The sequence below is a fragment of the Haliotis rubra genome, unplaced genomic scaffold (genome assembly GCF_003918875.1).
Source record: "Haliotis rubra isolate DU_JTF1 unplaced genomic scaffold, ASM391887v1 Scf273, whole genome shotgun sequence".
NCBI classification, from domain to species: domain Eukaryota; kingdom Metazoa; phylum Mollusca; class Gastropoda; order Lepetellida; family Haliotidae; genus Haliotis; species Haliotis rubra.
In genome coordinates, this window is record NW_025766814.1 from 207,090 (window position 1) to 228,876 (window position 21,787).

Consider the following 21,787-nt stretch of genomic DNA (forward strand, 5'->3'; position numbering starts at 1 on the left):
TTTTATGGATTTCTACACAGCAGTCTTAATTCCAAATTATCTAAATGGATTTTCTGGTTCATTGATCACTTGATTGTCTGGTTTGTTTATAGGCTGCCATCACATGGCAAGAGCACTTCTGTGCAGTGCAAGGCAAAAAATATATGAATTTCTAGGCAAACACCTGGTGTCATCACTGATTTTCATATCATTTTCACAGCCTGTTTTCTTTTTTTCCAAGCAGACTTTGTTCTGAGGAACGTCGAGACTGGGTATTCTTTTGCATTGATGGTCTATATTTTATGTACAGTACAGAAAGAAGCTGGCCAAGAACACCTAAAACTCCTATTGGTTCTGTTTCGCTTTGTCTACATAGTGACTGACAAAGCAGAGGCAATTTATGGATTAAACATTCGTTATTGTACTAAGACATAGAACCTTGTACCATTGTTAAGCAGACTGACACAGATATGATCATATGTATTTGTGCATGCTACTTCATCAGCAGATATCTTTATCTGCAGGACAAGGTCAACCTGTATACCACATCTGCTAAATAGTTAATAATCCACATCACGACCTTCACCTAGATTGCACGTACATATTTAGAAATGATAACTGTCCCAGCAAGTCCTTCACCAAACATCAAAACTCCAGCCATTTGTTATGAGCCCAACTGGGCATCTCTTGTCCAACCCTTCCATCCAAGCTAAACTGGATTGTTGGGAATCTTCAACCACACGGAAATGTTCTTGTGTTCCAAGATTTCAGAACGATAGCAAGGCAAAAGAAAACAAAGAATGTTCAGCACATGCTGGACAACAATAATTCTGATTTTGCTAATGACCTTCAAATTATTTAATGGCTAAATTCTTTGCTGATTCTGTGGCACAGTATGATGATATCATTTCAGTAACACATCTAATGAATGTAATCTGATCAAGTCAACCACAACCAAGTGCCTGAAAGCATGGGCAGTGATCTATGTCACCCCAGACTACATAAAAGTGATGGCGACTGAGGTTTAAGCTCACAGGCAACGCCTGAAAGGGTTATGTTTCATTCTGGTTTGTTCTTATAACCTGGGAGAGTGAGTGAGTGAGTGAGCCAGTGAGTGAACCAGCGAGTGAGTGAGAGAGCAAGTGAGTGAGTGAGCCAGTGAGTAAACCAGCAAGTGAAAGAGCAAGTCAATGATTGAGTGAGTAAGTGAGTGAGCCAATGAGTGAGCCAGAGAGTGAGTGAGTGAGCCAGTGAGTGAGTGAGTCAGTGAGTGAACCAGTGGCATATTCTCAGTCACTGATTGTCATCTCTTGCTCATGGCTACATCATATATACATTAACAAAATAATCTCCATCAAGGCCTTGACGCTAATTATACCACCATATCTAGAGAAAAATCCAACTTGGCCAGTACATTTGTCCTCAAGGACAAGCCTAACCTGTGTCATGGCCACATTAAACATAGAATCAGAACCAGGGATCTTGACCCAAGTTATATCATCATATCTTGAAATGATAACAGTTAGAGTTATCTCTCAACAGCAATGCATCTCACCACTTTTGAAATGGCTGCCCTTCAAGCTGGTGCCCTTTTCCTTTCCATCCTCATATCTATCCAAGCAAGTGCTTTACATGGCCAAGAAACCCCAGAAGTTCGCTACGACCCAACATGGGAGTCCCTAGATTCCCGCCCAATTCCATCATGGTATGATGAAGCTAAACTTGGAATCTTCATCCACTGGGGAGTGTTCTCAGTACCAAGTTTTGGTTCTGAGTGGTTCTGGGAACACTGGCAGGGACGGTGAAGAAGGAAGCCATATATGTAGAATTCATGAAGAAGAACTACAAACCAGACTGGACCTACGCAGATTTTGCTAAAGATTTTACAGCTGAATTCTATGATGCCAACACATGGGCGGAACTATTTGCAGACTCTGGAGCTAAGTATGAGATTATTACCATTATTTTTCTTCCATGCTTTAGATGAGTAACCTGTACATTCACCCCCATTTAACACCATGACTGTTTGTTGTAGGTATATTGTATTTGTAAGCAAGCATCATGAAGGTTACTGCAACTGGCCGTCCAATGTCTCCTTCAACTGGAACTCCCAGATGGTAGGACCAAAAAGAGATATTGTGGGTAAGAAACTACAAGCTATATTTTGCAGTGGATACAGATGAGTGCATAATACAGATGGTCAGTGTAGTGCTCTGTGGGGATTTTCCAGGTAACCAACATCTTCATCTGTTCAGTAAGATGTGACAAAATCAGATGGTCACTCAGTCTGACTCAGTGACCCAATTTGAATTGTATGAATGATTGCTCACTATTTTCAATCACTGGATTGTTTGGTCCATATTACATTACTGTGTCATATAGCTGAAATGGTGTTAACTGTAGCATTAAACATCAAACAGACTACTTCACTTATGAATATATTTGTTGTCAGGTGAGCTGGCCCAGGCCATCCGCAGCAAGACAGACCTCCACTTCGGCCTGTATCACTCCTCTGTTCGAGTGGTTCCACCCTCTGTATGTACAGGACAAGGCCAACAACTTCACCACCTTCAAGTTTCCCGAGGTCAGCTTCATTATACATCATTGATAGATTGTCAGAAGGGAAAGGGTATTTTAGTACAGGCGCCATAATGGTGTGAGTGAATGAGTTGGGTCATGACACATTACCATTCTTACATCACAGCCCATATTCTTGAAATTTGGTGTGGATCAGTTGTCATACAATGATCTATCCCGAACTTGGCTAACTCAATGAGGTGAGGTGAAATTGGGTTTTACGTCGTGCTTGAGAATATTTTGTCACGCATGCAATGTGCAGCTGCTTGTACTAGCCCAGACTTAAGCTGGTTTTATAGTGCTAGCCCACTGAGATACCATGCCGCAGTGAAGCATGAATACCCCACTCAGACACATTATACTGACTACGAGCAGACCAGTCCTTGTTGTACCCATTAATGCCGAGCGCCAGGCAGGGACCAACAAGTACCATATTTTAACGTCTTTTGGTATGACGCGGTCGGGGATCGAACCCGCGACCTTCCGCTCTCCGGGCAGACGCTCTAACCACTACACCACGGAGGCGGTCCCTAACTCAATGAACAAGGGTCAACTTAACTTATTAGATGATATCACTAGATTCTTCAAATTTCATAAATGTACAAGGCTGTTCATATCCGCCATTTGAAATGACTTCATGCAACAATTTAGAATGGATGGGTGCCAGTAGGGAACCCAACAAGTTGATGAACTGATGATACAGCAGACAGGCATCCCCTATCATCCCATGTTGTAAGTTGTTCTCTTGTTGGAGATAATGCATGCAATCCATCACAATAGGGATTGTAACTTCCACTCCCCTTCTATCACGATTTGAATTTGTGACAAAGATATAATAGATAATGTTTTAACTAAGTGATAGATCACTGGAGGCAGACTTGTGGAAAAAAATCAGAATGTATCTTAGAGAATGACTTCACAGCCTTTCACTTTTCTCAGCATTTGGTCCCTTCCCAATTCAATAACTCAGCATTCACATGTATAGCATGTGGGTCTGGTTACTAGACTGAAATTGTTGTTGAACCATGTCTCAAACAAGTTGAAATGTAGAGTTTCCCACTTGAAGACTTGGGGATGTATGCTGAGTTTGAAGGGTATCTGATGGGCTTCTGATATGCAGTTGATCAAAGCCAAATAAATGACTCCTTCAACAAAAACTGTCAGTTTCTTGGACATGAATCTCCACATTGGAGTTGTCCATAGCAACCAGAAAGTGTACATCTGCTGGGGGCATGGTAAATCACCAGCATTTGCAGATGTCAATATCCCAGTCATGATCTGATCAGTGGGTACAATGTGTGAAACCATTTCTGTAGTACACTTCCATGATATATCAAATAGCCATACTCCTGGGAAAGGTTAAAGTTTGTAGTACATAGAAGACTTCCTGTTACAACAGCTGATACTTACTGGGGTGTAAACAACTCACTGACATCATCGAGCATCATCACAGTTCTTCATGCATCCATGAAAGAGAAGAGAGTCCATGTTTCTAGTCATTTCATTTTTCACCTGGTTCATGGAATGCATTATTTCTTTCATGCAGTGCTAATCTGAAAGCAGACTGGGCCATTGAACCTTCGCTATGAAAATGAATTCAATTTCAGGAAAAGACTATTCCTGAGCTGTATGAGCTTGTGAACACCTACAAGCCTGACATTGTGTGGTCTGATGGAGACTGGGAGGCAACAGATAACTACTGGGGGTCCAGGGAGTTTCTGGCCTGGCTCTACAATGACAGGTACACGGTTGCGTTGTACCCTTTTACTTTGTGTCTTTGATAGTCTGTCTCACAGTCCCTGAACCATATCATTTTCCCTACAGCCTAGCCCTCCCTGCAATGTTAAAGCCTTACATGAAACAAGTCTAGATTTCCTCAGGTTCAGGTTCTGAATCTCTGGCTTCTTCTCAATTTAAATGGGTTTAGAATTAGTTGTTAGTCTATGTCTTTGTGTAAATTCGCTAAAAACAGAAATCGTTGCACTCATGGCATATTTAGAACATTGTCAGGACACCTTTTGCAGTATGAAATGACACTGACGATGCAGTAATTTTCCTATTTTCATACTGAGGGCAAATGAAATGCAAACAACAATACCCATCAGAACAACATGCTCTAGTCATGGTCTAGTCTAGGATCCTGAATATCTTCTCTTTGCAGCCCAGTGAAGGAGATAGTCGTCACCAATGACAGATGGGGATATGGGGACCATTGTGAACATGGAGGGTTCTTGACATGCCATGACAGGTACAATCCAGGTACGAAACTAAAATATCTTACAAGAGGATCGTTTTACACTGCTTTGAGCAAGTATATTAGCCTCAAACATAAAAAAAAAAAAGGGAGTTTCGCGCACTTATGTCTGGACCAGACAATCCAGTTTATTCTCAACCAAGTGAACACTGTAAACACTGGAAAGGGCTTCCTTCCACTGATGACAAAATCCTTGATGACAAAACATCACCTTAAATTCAGGATAATATGACTACTTCAAATACTGTAATACTGACATATAAGAACAATTGGGTCATGACAACTTATTCTTCATATATGCTACAGGAGTACTTCAGCCAAGAAAGTGGGAGAATGCGATGACAATTGATAAGAAATCTTGGGGATTTCGTCGAGAGGCTGCCCTGGAAGACTTTCTCACCATGGAGGATATTATTGGAACCTTTGCTGAAACTGTAAGGTATATGAGATTTCAATCCCAGTATCTCTATTTATTTGTACAAGGGTCCAACCGGTTCATATTATTTATCATTTACAGGTTGAGGTGTTAAGGCAAGTGGCAGAAGTGACTTTCTGTCCATGGAAGACATTATAGCAGTACTGTCTGAAACTGTTAGGTGTGTACACTGAATCTGTAGCAATAGAAAGATAGATATCCCAGGTTATCACTGTTCAGCACTCAACCCACTTCACCAGTGTTCAGGACCCTTAACCCAGGTCACCACTGTTCAGGACACTTAACCCAGGTCACCACTGTTCAGGACACTTAACCTAGGTCACCACTGTTCAGGACACTTAACCCAGGTCATCACTGTTCAGGACACTTAACCCAGGTCCTCACTGTTCAGGGCCCTTAACCCAGGTCACCACTGTTCAGGACCCTTAAACCAGGTCACCACTGTTCAGGAGGTTAACCTAGGTCACCACTGTTCAGGACCCTTAACCTGGTCACCTCTGTTCAGGACACTTAACCTCAGGTACTGTTCAGGACACTTAACCTAGGTCACCACTGTTCAGGACACTTAACCCAGGTCACCACTGTTCAGGGCACTTAACCCAGGTCACCACTGTTCAGGACACTTAACCCAGGTCACCACTGTTCAGGGCCCTTAACCCAGGTCACCACTGTTCAGGACACTTAACCCACGTTCACCACTGTTCAGGACACTTAACCCAGGTCACCACTGTTCAGGGACACTTCAACTGTTCAGGACCTTAACCTAGGTCACATTGTTCAGGGCCCTTAACCCAGGTCACCACTGTTCAGGGCCCTTAACCCAGGTCACCACTGTTCAGGACACTTAACCCAGGTCACTACTGTTCAGGACACTTAACCCAGGTCACTACTGTTCAGGACACTTAACACAGGTTAACCTCACTATTCCATCATAATTAGTGTTTCATACTGATAGTTTCCTTTACAGCTGTGGAGGAAACATGCTGATCAATGTGGGGCCAACCAAATATGGCATGATCAGTCCAATCTATGAAGAGAGACTGCGTCTTTTGGGAGAATGGCTGAAGGTGAATGGAGATGCCATCTATGCATCCAAACCTTGGGTGGCACAGAATGACACAGTCACACCAGGAGTTTGGTAGGTACTATATATATTCCACACCTTGACAAATAACTGGAGAGGTAAAAGATTTGACCCAGAACAAGTGAAACTGAAAATCTTACATCCAAATCTATGACATACCTATGAATAATATGGACCATTCTGCACATACAATACTGGCTGTCGGCACATGGCCATATTGACCACCTGGGCTGAATATGCATATCAGCCATATTGCCCGGCTACTAAACTGGTACAGAATGAATACACGGAAACGGTCGAAACTTGAATAGACGGAGCCTTGTTTATTTTAGAGTTACGTCCTTTGCACGGTCTGCTCGAGTTGCCGTCCATCAAGAAATGGTAGTTGGCATTACAATTGGTGTTGGAGTATTCCATTGTTATTGTTATGAATAAACAGTTTACTATTTTTTGTTATCGTTTCTTGACTGAAAAAAAGGTTATGATATGACAGTTTCCCTTTCGCCAGTCATATCAGGCCTTGATTACCATGTCATATATGACTGGCAAAAGGAAAACTGTCATGATATATAACCTCTTAATATATATCACGGTGTAGGGGCAGATCTAATCAAATCACAAAGACTATCACAATTCTAATATAGACATATGGCAACAAAGCCACTGGCAGGACTTAGCCAAATGGCCAAAATATGCATCTTTGTTGGTGCAATTTTTGCCATATTAGGCAATAGGTAAGTAATTGGTGTATGTGCCCCATAATAAACCTTAAATTGGCATGACAATCAGTGCAAATTACACTTTCACTGTAAACAGAATAGTGAACCAAGGGTAGTGTTATTACTCATGTATGGTTACTTTGATTTAAGTTGATATGTGTGATCTCTCTTCAGGTACACACAGAGAGCTGGGACGGTGTACGCCATTGTCCTAAAATGGCCACAACCAGGTCAACTCATCCTTGGATCAGCTTTGCCAAAAACTGGAATGAAAGTCAACCTCCTTGGCTACACTGAAGGCTCCTTCTCCTGGCAGAATGCTTCACCCAAAGGAATCAGCATCACAATCCCTCCCATCCCTGTCAACCAGATGCCATGTCAGTGGGCATGGGTCTTCGCAATGGCATAAATGGTCGACAAGAGGATGGGTATTTGCAAGGACATAAATGGTCGACAATAGAATAGTCCTTCACAAGGACACATCTTTTTTACAATAAATGGGATAGACTTTCACAATGAAATTGTTTTACAATGGAATAGGTACAAGTCACCATTTTTGTTATTTAGTTTACATTTCATGTGTTATGAAAATATTTCTTTCTAATGTTAACTTGACAGCATATATATAAACATTATGATCACAATACCTACTTTGTTTATTCAACACGGTTTGATTTAACACACACAATCATGAATGATGCCAATCACATGATGAGTTTGATATATGTGTTCAGTGGAAATACAATTGGGCCATGTGAAGGGATTTGAACCACAAACCTTCTGACCCAAAGTAAAATTTGTTTAAAGTAGTACCAGAGAGCTTAACCTGATGGGCTGACTATTTGCCGAACCACACATAACTTGTGGTGACCAAAGAGGCTCATTCCAATAAGTAAAGTGTAGGTTGAATACTCGCCCTGCTATATATTGCCTCAGACACATTGTAGACCAACCTCACCAAAACGTTCCTATGACACCATTCTCAGCTACACATGTCATGGTCACATGTCATAAATATGACAAAGAAATTCATCAGTACGGTGAAGACTGGACCAACACCCAGCTACACATGTCACAGTGGGACACCTTGTCACATGAAGGAGGAGGTTACCTGGTGAGCAAGGTGTGGGCTGACCAAATGCCCTCCTACACATGTGAGATGTAAAAACAAGAATATATTCAAGCACTAAATTCAATGGGGTTGTGTTTATGGAGCTAAGTGTTAAAAATATTTTGTACATCCCATGAACATCCTCCAACCATTATATGCCATGTGCAAACACACCATTTTTTTAACATCTATGCTCCATATAAGCAAAAGCCTATTGATCTCAGTCACACATATAGATATGACTACAACAATAATACCTTCTCTCAATTACATAAAGCACCGCCTCTTCTACCATCAACCAATCAAGAAGCAGGAATCTTTGGTCTAAATTTTGTTTGTTTATTTAACAAACACTGAAATAAACAGTTTACAGAATATTTAGTAACCCGTGTTTCAATAAGGTAACAGGATATATTAGAAGTACAGTGTATCAAACCTTATTGGAAACAACATTAAATGACATTTGGCATGTTCATTTGTACAATGCAAGATATTTTTTTAATTTCAATAATACAAAATACCAAGAAAGAAATTAAAACTAAACTAAAAATAAAGATAGAAATGTCAAGATATGTATATGTGCATGCTACTTTATTGTATGTCAAGGATAGATATAGTATGCATTCTCAATCAAGTCACATGACCATATCACACACACAAAAAAAATTATCAGCATCATAACCTCGTTCCAGATTGATAACATTAACAGTTATCGCATAACAGCAATTCATCTCACCACTTTAGAAATGGCTGTCCTTCAGGCTGGTGCTCTTTTTCTCACCATCCTTGTAACTATCCAAGCAAATGAAGCAACTCCAGAACTCCGCTACGACCCAACATGGGAGTCCCTAGATTCCCGTCCCCTTCCATCATGGTACGATGAAGCTAAAATTGGAATCTTCATCCATTGGGGAGTGTTCTCAGTACCAAGTTTTGGTTCTGAGTGGTTCTGGGAACGCTGGCAGGGGAAGAACATAACTGCCTACATTGACTTAGTGAAGAACAACTACAGACCAGACTGGACCTATGCAGATTTTGCTAAAGATTTTACAGCTGAATTCTATGATGCCAACACATGGGCGGAACTATTTGCAGACTCTGGAGCTAAGTATGAGATCATTTTGTCTTCTGTGCATTAGATGACTAGCCTGAACATTCCACCATTTAATACCATGACAGTTTGTCTATTCCTGTTAAATAAATGTCAAAAAGCAAGACTTTAAACCCTTTTGAAAACTACAAAGTCTGTATTGTTTTATCAATTTACACTCTTTGACTTTTGCACATTCATTGTTTAGTGCATCAGCCAGACCATTCCACCATTTAACACCATGATTGTTTGTTGCAGGTATATTGTATTTGTAAGCAAGCATCATGAAGGTTTCTGCAACTGGCCAACCAATGTCTCCTTCAACTGGAACTCCCAGATGGTAGGACCAAAAAGAGACATTGTGGGTAAGACACTATACGCTATATATTCCAGTGGATACAGTTAGTCAGTGCAGGTATCTGCCATGCACTCAACCTTCTGTGGATGAAGTGGTCAGTGTGATGAGCTGTCATATGAGGAATCTATGGTAGATTTCCAGGTTCCCAACAACCTTGTCTGGTCATTAGAAAGGGATATATTAGGAAGAGATAAAATTATTAAACAATCTATCCACAAAGAAGAGTATCTGTCTGTGTTAAATGTAAGAAAATTTAGAATAAGCACTGTTCATCTCATGATTTGCTAATAGAATCTGGTAGGTATTTAGGCTTAATAAAAGAACATAGGATATGTAAAATGTGTAATCTGAATGTAATTGAAGATGAGTACCATTTCCTTTGTATATGTCCAGCCTATTATTTGTTGAGAAATAGGAACAATTACAGGTATTGTTTACGTTTATTGGAACGTTTATGACATAATTAAGTATATTAAGAGCTACTATTGTGTACATTTACAAATTCATATCCCTTTTAACCAATTCTAGTAAAGTATATTTAGAAAGATTATCTATGTATATCTATTACGCTACCATATACAGTAAAAATTACATTCTCAAAGATTCTACTAACTGATCAATTGTTCACTGTATTTGTACTATAGGCCTGAGGCCTCCTGAGTACGGAAATAGATATTGATTGATTTATTAATATTGAATCAGATGACCAGACTCAGTAATGTTCAGAGACCTCATTGTATTGAGAAAAGTCCACAATATAAATTGCATTGCCAGGTCCAGATTTGATTGTTAATACAGGTGTCATATTGGTGTAGTGTTGACTGTAGCATTAAACATCAAACAGACTAATTTACTAATGAATACATTTGTTGCCAGGTGAGCTGGCCCAGGCCATCCGCAGCAAGACAGACCTCCACTTTGGCCTGTACCACTCCCTTTTTGAGTGGTTCCACCCTCTGTATCTACAGGACAAGGCCAACAACTACACCACCGGCAGATTTGTTGAGGTGAGCTTCAGTATAAACATATTTGATGGATTGAGAGGTATAGTATAGGTAGGCTACATGCTGTTATATGATGGGAGTTGGATCAGGGCAGCTAATCAACCCTGTCACTGTGTGTCGTCATGTCCATAGATGTTAACTTCTTATTCTTAGAAGATAATTTACATGAGTTAGTAATCATGATCGTGATCTGGTTGGTGAGAAAGTGTGAGTTGGTAAGTTGAGATCATCAGTGATGAGTTGGGGACAGTGTGTTAAGTCCATTTCTAGAGTACCCTTCTATGATATATCTTATGGCAGATAACCATTCTCACTCCTCTGGGAAAGGATACAGTTTGTAGTACATAGCAGACATCCTGTAACAACAGCTGATACTGACTGGGGTACAAGCAACTCACTGACTGATCAAAATACTGATGGTGCTTCAGACATCCAAGAAACTCAAGGCATTTTTCACAGTCACTTTATTTTTTAATATATTTCCTATTAAGTGAATTCATTATTTCTGTCCTGCAGAGCTTATCTAGAACTGATCTGGAGCATTAAACTTATTGTCATAACATTATATCAATGTAAATCAAATCAATTTCAGGAAAAGACTATTCCTGAGTTGCATGAACTTGTGAACACCTACAAGCCTGACGTTGTTTGGTCTGATGGAGATTGGGAGGCCCCAGACACTTACTGGACTTCACAGGAGTTCCTTGCCTGGCTGTACAATGACAGGTATACCAAGGTTAAGGTGGACGAAAATTGTAGATATTAAACAACTGACATGGCAGAGCTGGTAGCCAATCATTCAGTGCCAAAATGTATATCAGATAAAGTTTTTACTTCATTACATTGATCATATTCAGCAAATATATGTTTCCCGTTCTTTTAATGTCAAGACCAGCAGTAAATGTATTGACTGGTCACCCTGAATAATACTTATAAAAAATCCTGTTTTGAAAAACCTTCCATTTGCACTTGTCTAGTTGGTCAAGGTGTTTGTGGAGCCTGTTGAAAAATATTCCTCGGGTAATAGCAAAGAAATGACAGGCTCTGTATATGAGACATATACACACAGTAATGTTACTCCCTGCATATAAGACAATGCCTTGCTAAAACAACTTAGCACTGAAAAGGTAAATAATCTTGCCTTGTAATGTTTAATTGCAAATTTTATGTCTTTACTCACAAAGTCGTCTTCTCTTGTTCGTTTGCAAAGCGATACAATGTCGTTTTCTTACCCCCTGAAAAAAAGTTTGATGAAAGTGTAACCTGCAGATAAGCCGACCCCCTTCTGCAGACTGCTTTTTGGGTCTTCAAAATTTGGCTTATCTATGTTAATATACAGTAGGTGGAAAAGTTATGAAGAATGGTTTATACAACTAAATTTATTCTGTATCTCTCCCTCCAGGTTTTCTCACCATTGTCTGTATCTTTTATAATGTGGGCATTTAGGTGGTTCTTACAATGTCAGTGATACTGGCTTCTACTTTTGGACAGATCACTGGAACTGGGAGTCAAGATGACAGTACACATCACCTCAACATGTTACAGTCATGTATACAAAGTTGCATGCTTCAGTCTTCTCTTTGCAGCCCAGTTAAGGACACAGTTGTCACCAACGACAGATGGGGAATTGGAGACGCATGTCATCATGGCGGGTTCTTGACATGTGCAGACAGGTACAACCCAGGTAATAAATACAATATTTTACCAGAAGAGAACTTATAACCAAGTTAGTAATTTCTGAAGTTAAAATATTTCATCAAATCACCTTAGATTCAGAATAACATGACTAGTTGACTACAAACTATATGCTATAGGAGTACTTCAGCCAAGGAAGTGGGAGAATGCGATGACACTTGACAAAAGATCATGGGGATTTCGTCGAGAGGCTTCCCTGGAAGATTATCTGACCATGGACGAAGTTATAGCAGTGCTGGCTGAAACGGTCAGGTGAGCACACAAAAACGGACAGATGCATGCATCTAACTGTCACAGTAAAACTGTGGTGATAGAAATAAATGTGTGCCACACAGGACAAGTGTTTGATATTATGAGCAATATCCCATGCTGTTAATTCAGTAGCCTCTGACGACAGTCAAATACTATTTTGACCTTTTTAATAGTTCACAATGTTGTTAACAACCCTTAACCCTGGTTGCCTACGTCTCAAAGTACAGATTTTTATGAGAACTTTAAAAGGAATTGTGTATCCAGTGTGAGTCGGGAGTAGATAGACAATGTAAGGGATGTGTCCTGACAATGTAAGGGATGTCTCCTGACAATGTATGGTATGTCACCGGACAATGTAAAGTATGTCTCCTGACAATGTAAGGGATGTGTCCTGACAATGTAAGGTATGTCTCCTGACAATGTAAGGGATGTGTCCTGACAATGTAAGGTATGTCTCCTGACAATGTAAGGTATGTCTCCTGACAATGTAAAGTATGTCTCCTGACAATGTAAGGTATGTCTCCTGACAATGTAAGGTATGTCTCCTGACAATGTAAGGTATGTCTCCTGACAATGTAAGGTATGTCACCGGACAATGTAAAGTTTGCTCCTGACAATGTAAGGTATGTCTCCTGACAATGTAAGGTATGTCTCCTGACAATGTAAGGTATGTCTCCTGACAATGTAAAGGTATGTCTCCTGACAATGTAAGGTATGTCTCCTGACAATGTAAGGTATGTCTCCTGACAATGTAAGGTATGTCTCCTGACAATGTAAGGTATGTCACCTGACAATGTAAGGTATGTCTCCTGACAATGTAAAGTATGTCTCCTGACAATGTAAGGTATGTCTCCTGACAATGTAAGGTATGTCTCCTGACAATGTAAGGTATGTATCCTGACAATGTAAGGTATGTCTCCTGACAATGTAAGGTATGTCTCCTGACAATGTAAGGTATGTCTCCTGACAATGTAAGGTATGTCTCCTGACAATGTAAGGTATGTCCTGACAATGTAAAGTATGTCTCCTGACAATGTAAGGTATGTCTCCTGACAATGTAAGGTATGTCTCCTGACAATGTAAGGGATGTCTCCTGACAATGTAAGGTATGTCTCCTGACAATGTAAGGTATGTCTCCTGACAATGTAAGGGATGTCTCCTGACAATGTAAAGTAAGGTATGTCTCCTGACAATGTAAGGTATGTCTCCTGACAATGTAAAGAGGTATGTCTCCTGACAATGTAAAGGTATGTCTCCTGACAATGTAAGGTATGTCTCCTGACAATGTAAGGTATGTCTCCTGACAATGTAAGGTATGTCTCCTGACAATGTAAGGTATGTCTCCTGACAATGTAAGGTATGTCTCCTGACAATGTAAGGTATGTCTCCTGACAATGTAAGGTATGTCTCCTGATGTAAGGTATGTCTCCTGACAATGTAAGGTATGTCTCCTGACAATGTAAGGTATGTCTCCCCTGACAATGTAAGGTATGTCTCCTGACAATGTAAGGTATGTCTCCTGACAATGTAAGGTATGTCTCCTGACAATGTGTAGGTATGTCTCCTGACAATGTAAGGTATGTCTCCTGACAATGTAAAGTATGTCTCCTGACAATGTAAGGTATGTCTCCTGACAATGTAAGGTATGTCTCCTGACAATGTAAGGTATGTCTCCTGACAATGTAAGGTATGTATCCTGACAATGTAAGGTATGTCTCCTGACAATGTAAGGAATGTCTCCTGACAATGTTAGGTATATCACCTGACAATGTAAGGTATGTCACCTGACAATGTAAAGTATGTCTCCTGACAATGTAAGGTATGTCTCCTGACAATGTAAGGTATGTCTCCTGACAATGTAAGGTATGTCTCCTGACAATGTAAGGTATGTCTCCTGACAATGTAAGGTCTCCATGACAATGTATGTCTCCTGACAATGTAAGGGATGTCTCCTGACAATGTAAGGTATGTCTCCTGACAATGTAAGGTATGTCTCCTGACAATGTAGGGATGGTAAAGGTATGTCTCCTGACAATGTAAGGTATGTCTCCCTGACCCTGACAATGTAAGGTATGTCACCTGACAATGTAAGGTATGTCTCCTGACAATGTAAGGTATGTCTCCTGACAATGTAAGGTATGTCTCCTGACAATGTAAGGGATGTCTCCTGACAATGTAAGGTATGTCTCCTGACAATGTAAGGTATGTCTCCTGACAATGTAAGGGATGCTGACAATGTAAGGTATGTCTCCTGACAATGTAAAGGATGATGTCTCCTGACAATGTAAGGTATGTCTCCTGACAATGTAAGGGATGTCTCCTGACAATGTAAGGTATGTCTCCTGACAATGTAAGGTATGTCTCCTGACAATGTAAGGGATGTCTCCTGACAATGTAAAGGATGTCTCCTGACAATGTAAGGTATGTCTCCTGACAATGTAAAATGTCTCCTAACAATGTATGTCTCCTGACAATGTAAAGGTATGTCTCCTGACAATGTAAGGTATGTGACAATGTAAGGGATGTCCCTGACAATGTAAGGTATGTCTCCTGACAATGTAAGGTATGTCTCCTGACAATGTAAGGTATGTCTCCTGACAATGTAAGGTATGTATCCTGACAATGTAAGGTATGTCTCCTGACAATGTAAGGCAGGGTATGTCTCCTGACAATGTAAAGTATGTCTCCTGACAATGTAAGGTATGTCTCCTGACAATGTAAGGTATGTCTCCTGACAATGTAAGGGATGTCTCCTGACAATGTAAGGGATGTCTCCTGACAATGTAAGGGTATGTCTCCTGACAATGTAAGGTATGTCTCCTGACAATGTAAGGTATGTCTCCTGACAATGTAAGGTATGTCTCCTGACAATGTAAGGTATGTCTCCTGACAATGTAAGGTATGTCTCCTGACAATGTAAGGGATGTCTCCTGACAATGTAAGGTATGTCTCCTGACAATGTAAGGTATGTCACTGGACAATGTAAGGTATGTCTCCTGACAATGTAAGGTATGTCTCCTGACAATGTAAGGTATGTCTCCTGACAATGTAAGGTATGTATCCTGACAATGTAAGGTATGTCTCCTGACAATGTAAGGTATGACAATGACAATGTCTCCTGACAATGTAAGGTATGTCTCCTGACAATGGCAAGGTATGTCTCCTGACAATGTAAGGTATGTCTCCTGACAATGTAAGGTATGTCTCCTGACAATGTAAGGTATGTCTCCCTGTAAGGGATGTCTCCTGACAATGTAAGGTATGTCACCTGACAATGTAAAGGTATGTCACTGACAATGTAAGGTATGTCTCCTGACAATGTAAGGTATGTCTCCTGACAATGTAAGGTATGTCTCCTGACAATGTAAGGTATGTCTCCTGACAATGTAAGGGATGTCTCCTGACAATGTAAAGGATGTCTCCTGACAATGTAAGGTATGTCTCCTGACAATGTAAAGGATGTCTCCTGACAATGTAAGGGATGTGTCCTGACAATGTAAGGTATGTCACCGGACAATGTAAAGTATGTCTCCTGACAATGTAAGGTATGTCACCTGACAATGTAAGGTATGTCTTCTGACAATGTAAGGGATGTCTCCTGACAATGTAAGGTATGTCACCTGACAATGTAAGGTATGTCTCCTGACAATGTAAGGTATGTCTCCTGACAATGTAAGGTATGTCTCCTGACAATGTAAGGTATGTCTCCTGACAATGTAAGGTATGTCTCCTGACAATGTAAGGTATGTCTCCTGACAATGTAAGGTATGTCTCCTGACAATGTAAGGCATGACAATGTAAAGTATGTCTCCTGACAATGTAAGGTATGTCTCCTGACAATGTAAGGTATGTCTCCTGACAATGTAAGGGATGTCTCCTGACAATGTAAGGTATGTCTCCTGACAATGTAAGGTATGTCTCATGACAATGTAAGGCATGACAATGTAAGGTATGTCTCCTGACAATGTATGTCTCCTGACAATGTAAAGGGATGTCTCCTGACAATGTAAGGTATGTCTCCTGACAATGTAAGGAATGCCTCCTGTCAACACAAGGTATGTCTATTCAGAATGTAATTTCAGTAAGTTCACATTATAAAGTGTTTCTGTAGGTAATGTAAGGTGTGTCAGTTGAGAATCATCAGTCTTGTCTGTTGAGAATGTATGATATGACAAGACTGCAAGACGCACCATATGCCTATTTCAAAATAGGCATATGAATCTTAAATGGTTTTGAAAATGATTTTGTAACACAACCTAAAGTGGACAATATAGAACAGACCATTTAGGTATGAAGCAAGGTTGTGTAGGTGCTGTATATTCTATAACACAGTCACAACAGGAGCATCTCACATCAACTTTTCCACATCAGCCAATATGAGGTGAGGTTAGACTAAAACTCAATGTACATTTTGCCAAGAATGACACATATTTCTGAATGTATATATCACTGTAGTATTGAAGGAAAGCCTCTGGTGATGTGTTGGTCTTCAACATTTAGCACTCTGGCAAAATCCAAAAGCATGATCTGGTACGGCAAACCTTAAACCATAATCAAGACTTGGACTGGAACCTGCCTCCACCCTCAGTTTTTGCATCACAATTACAGAAGCCATCACAGCATTTCATACTGTTATTTTCCTTTACAGCTGTGGAGGAAACATGCTGATCAATGTGGGGCCAACCAAATATGGCATGATTACACCCATCTTTGAGGAGAGACTGCGTCATTTGGGAGAATGGCTGAAGGTGAATGGAGAGGCCATCTACTCCACCAGACCTTGGGTGGCCCAGAATGACACGGCCACACCAGGAGTTTGGTAGGTACTTTTTATATTTCACACCTTGGGTGGCCCAGAATGACACAGTCACACCTGGAGATTGGTAGATACCTTATATGTTCTATTCATTGGCTGTGCTTGAAATTGCTTGATTTGGACACATGTATGTGCCCAGTCTGTGAACATTTGTAAGTCTCCTCTTTGGTCTTAGAATGATACATCCCACACATTCAGTATTACAAAGTGTGATCTCTCTTCAGGTACACACAGAGAGAAGGGACGGTGTACGCCATTGTGCTCAACTGGCCACAACCAGGTCAACTCATCCTTGGATCAGTTTTGCCAAAAACTGGAATGAAAATCAGCCTCCTTGGCTACACTGAAGGCTCCTTCTCCTGGCAGAATGCTTCACCCAAAGGAATCAACATCACAATCCCTCCCATCCCTGTCAACAAGATGCCATGTCAGTGGGGATGGGTCTTTGCCATGACATAAATGGTTGACGATTATATAAATGCTCAATAATTGGATGACCTTCGCAATGACATAAATCAGTGTTTAAAACTCCCAAAATTCCAAGCCACATAGCTGGACTGGTAACTTAAAAATTACCAGTCCGGATACAAACTTGCCTGTCCAGGTTTTCAACAATAAAGAACTGTGGCTGCCATTTCCAACTCGCGCAAGCTCCATTCACTGTTTGTAGGCATCGCAATGAACTACATAGCACTAACAGGCAATGCACCGAGTTTAGGTAAACTGAAAGTACATGTGTTATGATTGTTTTTTGTAACATAAAAGGTTAAAATCGTACATAGTTTAACATAATTTTCATAACACCTTAAACACCTCAAACTGACAACACGAGAACCTGTCTGATATTATGAAATATTTACTCTTAGGGGTAAAAATATCTACCAGACCACTGGACAGGCTACTTTTGAAATTTGACCGTCCAAGATGAAAATAGACCGTTCTGGACGGTCGGGTAGGCGGGAATTTTAAACGCTGCATAATTGACAGTTAATAGGAGTATCCTTGAAAATGCAATACATGCTAGACAATTGTACAAGTCAATTGGCCTTCATAGTGACATAACTGATTGCAAAAGGGATGGGCAAATACAGATTTGGTTGACAATGGAATTGACCATAACAAGAATAGAATGAAAAGAATATCTGACAATTAATGGGATGGACATTTTGTAGTGAAATGGCTGACAGTGCTTTGGGTCCAAATAGATATTTATGCTGTTACTTACATTTTGTGTGTTACAAATAAAAAACAATTCTGATGATGAAATAAATGGCATCTTAACTGCATATACATAAATGACATGATCACCATACCTATTTTGTTTGTTTGTTCAACATTACACATATTTAATCTTTAGAAACCTGACATGACAACACAAGGTCTGGAGTAAATGCAGAGACTTCCTTGAATTAACATTTAATCCAGTGATCAACAGCATGAGCATCAATCAATGCAATTGGGATACGATGGCATGTGTCAACCAAGCCAGCAAGCCTGACCCCCCGATCCCTTTAGTCGCCTCCAAAGACAAGCATTGGTTGCTGAAGACCAATTCTGACCCGGATCTTCACGGGTCATGAGAATAGTAAAACATAATTATGACATACTTGTGTGGCAGAACATTTCATGAGTTTAGGTTTTAACCACAAACATTTTGATCCATATGTTTTAGACATGACCAAAAGGGTTAACCCCATCAGTAAGGTGTGGACAGACAACATGCTCTGCTATATGTGTCACCCAAGCACACAGTGTAGACATGACCAAAAGGGTTAACCCAAGGGGCCCATTGGCCAGCAGTCGAAATATTCGCCGGCCCAAAGGCCCAGCACTGGTTGTTATTGAATCGGGCCAGCAGTCCCAAATATTAGGTAGAAAACATTGCAGGGCCGGCAAGTATTTGGCACTGCCGGCCCTTATGGCCTTCAGTAAATTATCTGTTAGGGTATTTTTTACTTGAATCTTTCCCATATTTTGTTCCTTATTAACGTTCGGGAATCATCCATGATCCATCATGTTACGCTAACTTACGCTAACAACTAAATACTTCTCTCTGCGCCATAGGCTTCACTAATTGGTTTCGTAGAAACAGTGTGAAACTGAGTACAGTGTAGTCTATTTTGTGTTTATTGGTTTGACTTTAACAAAATGGGCCTGCAGATTTCATTCAGGGCCTGTAGATGTTAAAGCCTGCAGGCGGCAGCAGGCCCTGATGGCCAACTGGCAAATTAAAGAATTGCAAACACTGCATTGGCATCAGGCTCAGCTACAAACATCATGCTCAGATATCTTATACGTATGAGCAAAGCAGTCATCAGTAAAGTGAAGGCTGTCTCAACACCCTGCTAAACATGTCACCTTGTCACATATAAATGAAGTTAACTTGCAAGCAAGGTGTGGACTGACCAAATGCCCTGCTACACATCACCCTGGAACCTGTTGACATGACCAAAGAGGTTAACCTCATCAGTAATAAGTGTTCTGTGATGCTGGTTGTAACTATCCAGACTTCTACTCCGTTTCAAAGTATCAGCCTGTTAAGATGCCAAGTCATAAAGCATTTCAAAAGAAGTATCTTGAAGAAGGAACCTTTTTTTCTGAAAGTAAACATTTGTAGACAAGAACATTTTAAAATACTCATATTCCATAAACTACAGAGTTAATGAACTGTCATATTGGAGAGTTGGCTTGTAGTAGATCCCTGTCACAGTCCTGAGCAGCATCACCAACTGTACCCTAACTGAATCTTTCCTTGGCCAGAAAGTCTTCCAAAAATACACTTTGAACTTTTGTTTGATGAACTGGGACACCCCTATGCAACACTATATCACATTTTGCATCTATTATACACCAAGTATAACTTTGTTGTCTTGTAGATGAATAGGTTGTAAAGAAACAAAAATGGCATAACTCTCTCCACCATGAGGTCACAGCTAACAGATTGGCTGAAGCTTGGATTTTGATATGCAAACATACTGGCTGTGGGATTAGTGGAGTTGCTTGTTGCTTTTTAGATAATACAATAATTACATATTACTATTTTTGTGTGTAAATGTATACTGTCTTTGACCATTTAACATATCTTAAGAAGTTTATATTCAATATTAACTCCATACATTTTGAGCACAAGTAAGTGTAGGATAATATATCATGAAGCTGACCTGATCTGACTTTCATGCATTCAAGTTGTCAATCATTTATGCAAGAGACTTCAGGATTTTCCATATATTTCGCAGCTAATGTTGATAGTATATTCTGAAAAAGAAATTGTGCATTGAAATACAAATTTTGACAAATGATACTCATTAAGCACCATAAAGACATGGAATAAAATCTCATTGATTACGTTTTGCTAGTCAACTTTGAGAATATTTGAATGTATTCAAGAACTGCTTTCATATTATTTGTGTTTAGGCCAGACCAATTTTATTTCTTGCTTTCAGGATCTGCCGGTCGTATTTTTTCAAGAATAAGAAAAAAAAAAAAATTAATTTTCCCTGCTCAAAGAATAAAATCCTAATGTTGATGTGATATAAGTGAAATAATCTTGAAATCAGTGTTAAACCTAAACTCACTCAAGTTATCTTTAGTTGATATAAACAAACTAAAAGAGTTAACATGGAAACTCATGTGGGTTTTTGCTTTGACAGGTGATTTCACCCCCTTTAGATTTTCTGACGACAAAATCTGTAAAACAAGAAATAAAATTGGTCTGGCCTAAACACAAATGATATGAAAGCAGTTCTTGAATACATTCAAATATTCTCAAAGTTGACTAGCCAAACACTACATGTGTTACCCTTGCACACAATGTAGTCATGACCAAAAGGGTTAATCCCATCAGAAAGGAGTCCATTGGTGCCAGGCTCTCCTACAAATATGCTCAGATACCTTGCAAATATGACCAAAGCAGTAATCAGTGAAGTAAAGGTTGCCTCAACACAGTGCTAAACATGTCATCTTGTCACATAAAAATGAAGTTAGACAAATATCTGTAAAACAAGAAATACAACTAGAAAGTGTTTTCACTCATAAAAACAGATGTCTCCCCTTCCCCAATTCAACGTTGAGAACCTCAAACAATTCATTTGATTCCTTCAATTTCAAAATCTCTAAGCATGAAAATACATATTATACATTTTTCATAGTAGTACATGTATATATGGTTGATGCTTCTAAGCTTACTAATAATTGGTTTTGGTATTAAGTATACAAAATTCGGTGAAGATGGGTGAAGTGGTTTTAGAGTTAAGCTTCGAACACAAACCCTACCCTTCAAAAAGACCAATTCCAAATTTGTTGCCATTGAAACTGAAAAAATAAAATTGAAAGAAAAGTTCAAACCCCAAAAAGGCACATCTACATGATATGGAGAAACTCAACCAAAAACAATATGTCTCAAAACCCTCCCG

At 39.8% G+C, this 21,787-nt stretch overlaps 1 protein-coding gene and 1 pseudogene across 1 annotated transcript; both read left to right on the plus strand.

Moving 5' to 3' along the window:
* The first annotated feature begins 1,505 nt into the window (after positions 1 to 1,505).
* LOC124280757 lies at positions 1,506 to 7,693 on the plus strand (annotated as a pseudogene).
* A 1,182-nt stretch (positions 7,694 to 8,875) lies between these two features.
* LOC124280763 (alpha-L-fucosidase-like) lies at positions 8,876 to 18,685 on the plus strand. Its single transcript, XM_046716741.1, has 8 exons — positions 8,876 to 9,268; positions 9,509 to 9,615; positions 10,485 to 10,615; positions 11,205 to 11,338; positions 12,199 to 12,296; positions 12,427 to 12,559; positions 17,208 to 17,378; positions 17,600 to 18,685. The coding sequence occupies exons 1-8, from the start codon at positions 8,907 to 8,909 to the stop codon at positions 17,832 to 17,834; spliced, it is 1,371 nt and encodes a 456-aa protein (XP_046572697.1). The 5' UTR covers positions 8,876 to 8,906; the 3' UTR covers positions 17,835 to 18,685.
* Positions 18,686 to 21,787: the final 3,102 nt, after the last annotated feature.

Coding starts and splice junctions, on each gene's coding strand:
- LOC124280763 (XM_046716741.1), top strand. CDS start 8,907: ATGGCTGTCCTTCAGGCTGGTGCTCTTTTTCTCACCATCCTTGTAACT. Junction 10,616..11,204: donor CCACCGGCAGATTTGTTGAG/GTGAGCTTCAGT, acceptor AATCAATTTCAG/GAAAAGACTATTCCTGAGTT. Junction 12,297..12,426: donor TGCAGACAGGTACAACCCAG/GTAATAAATACA, acceptor TATATGCTATAG/GAGTACTTCAGCCAAGGAAG.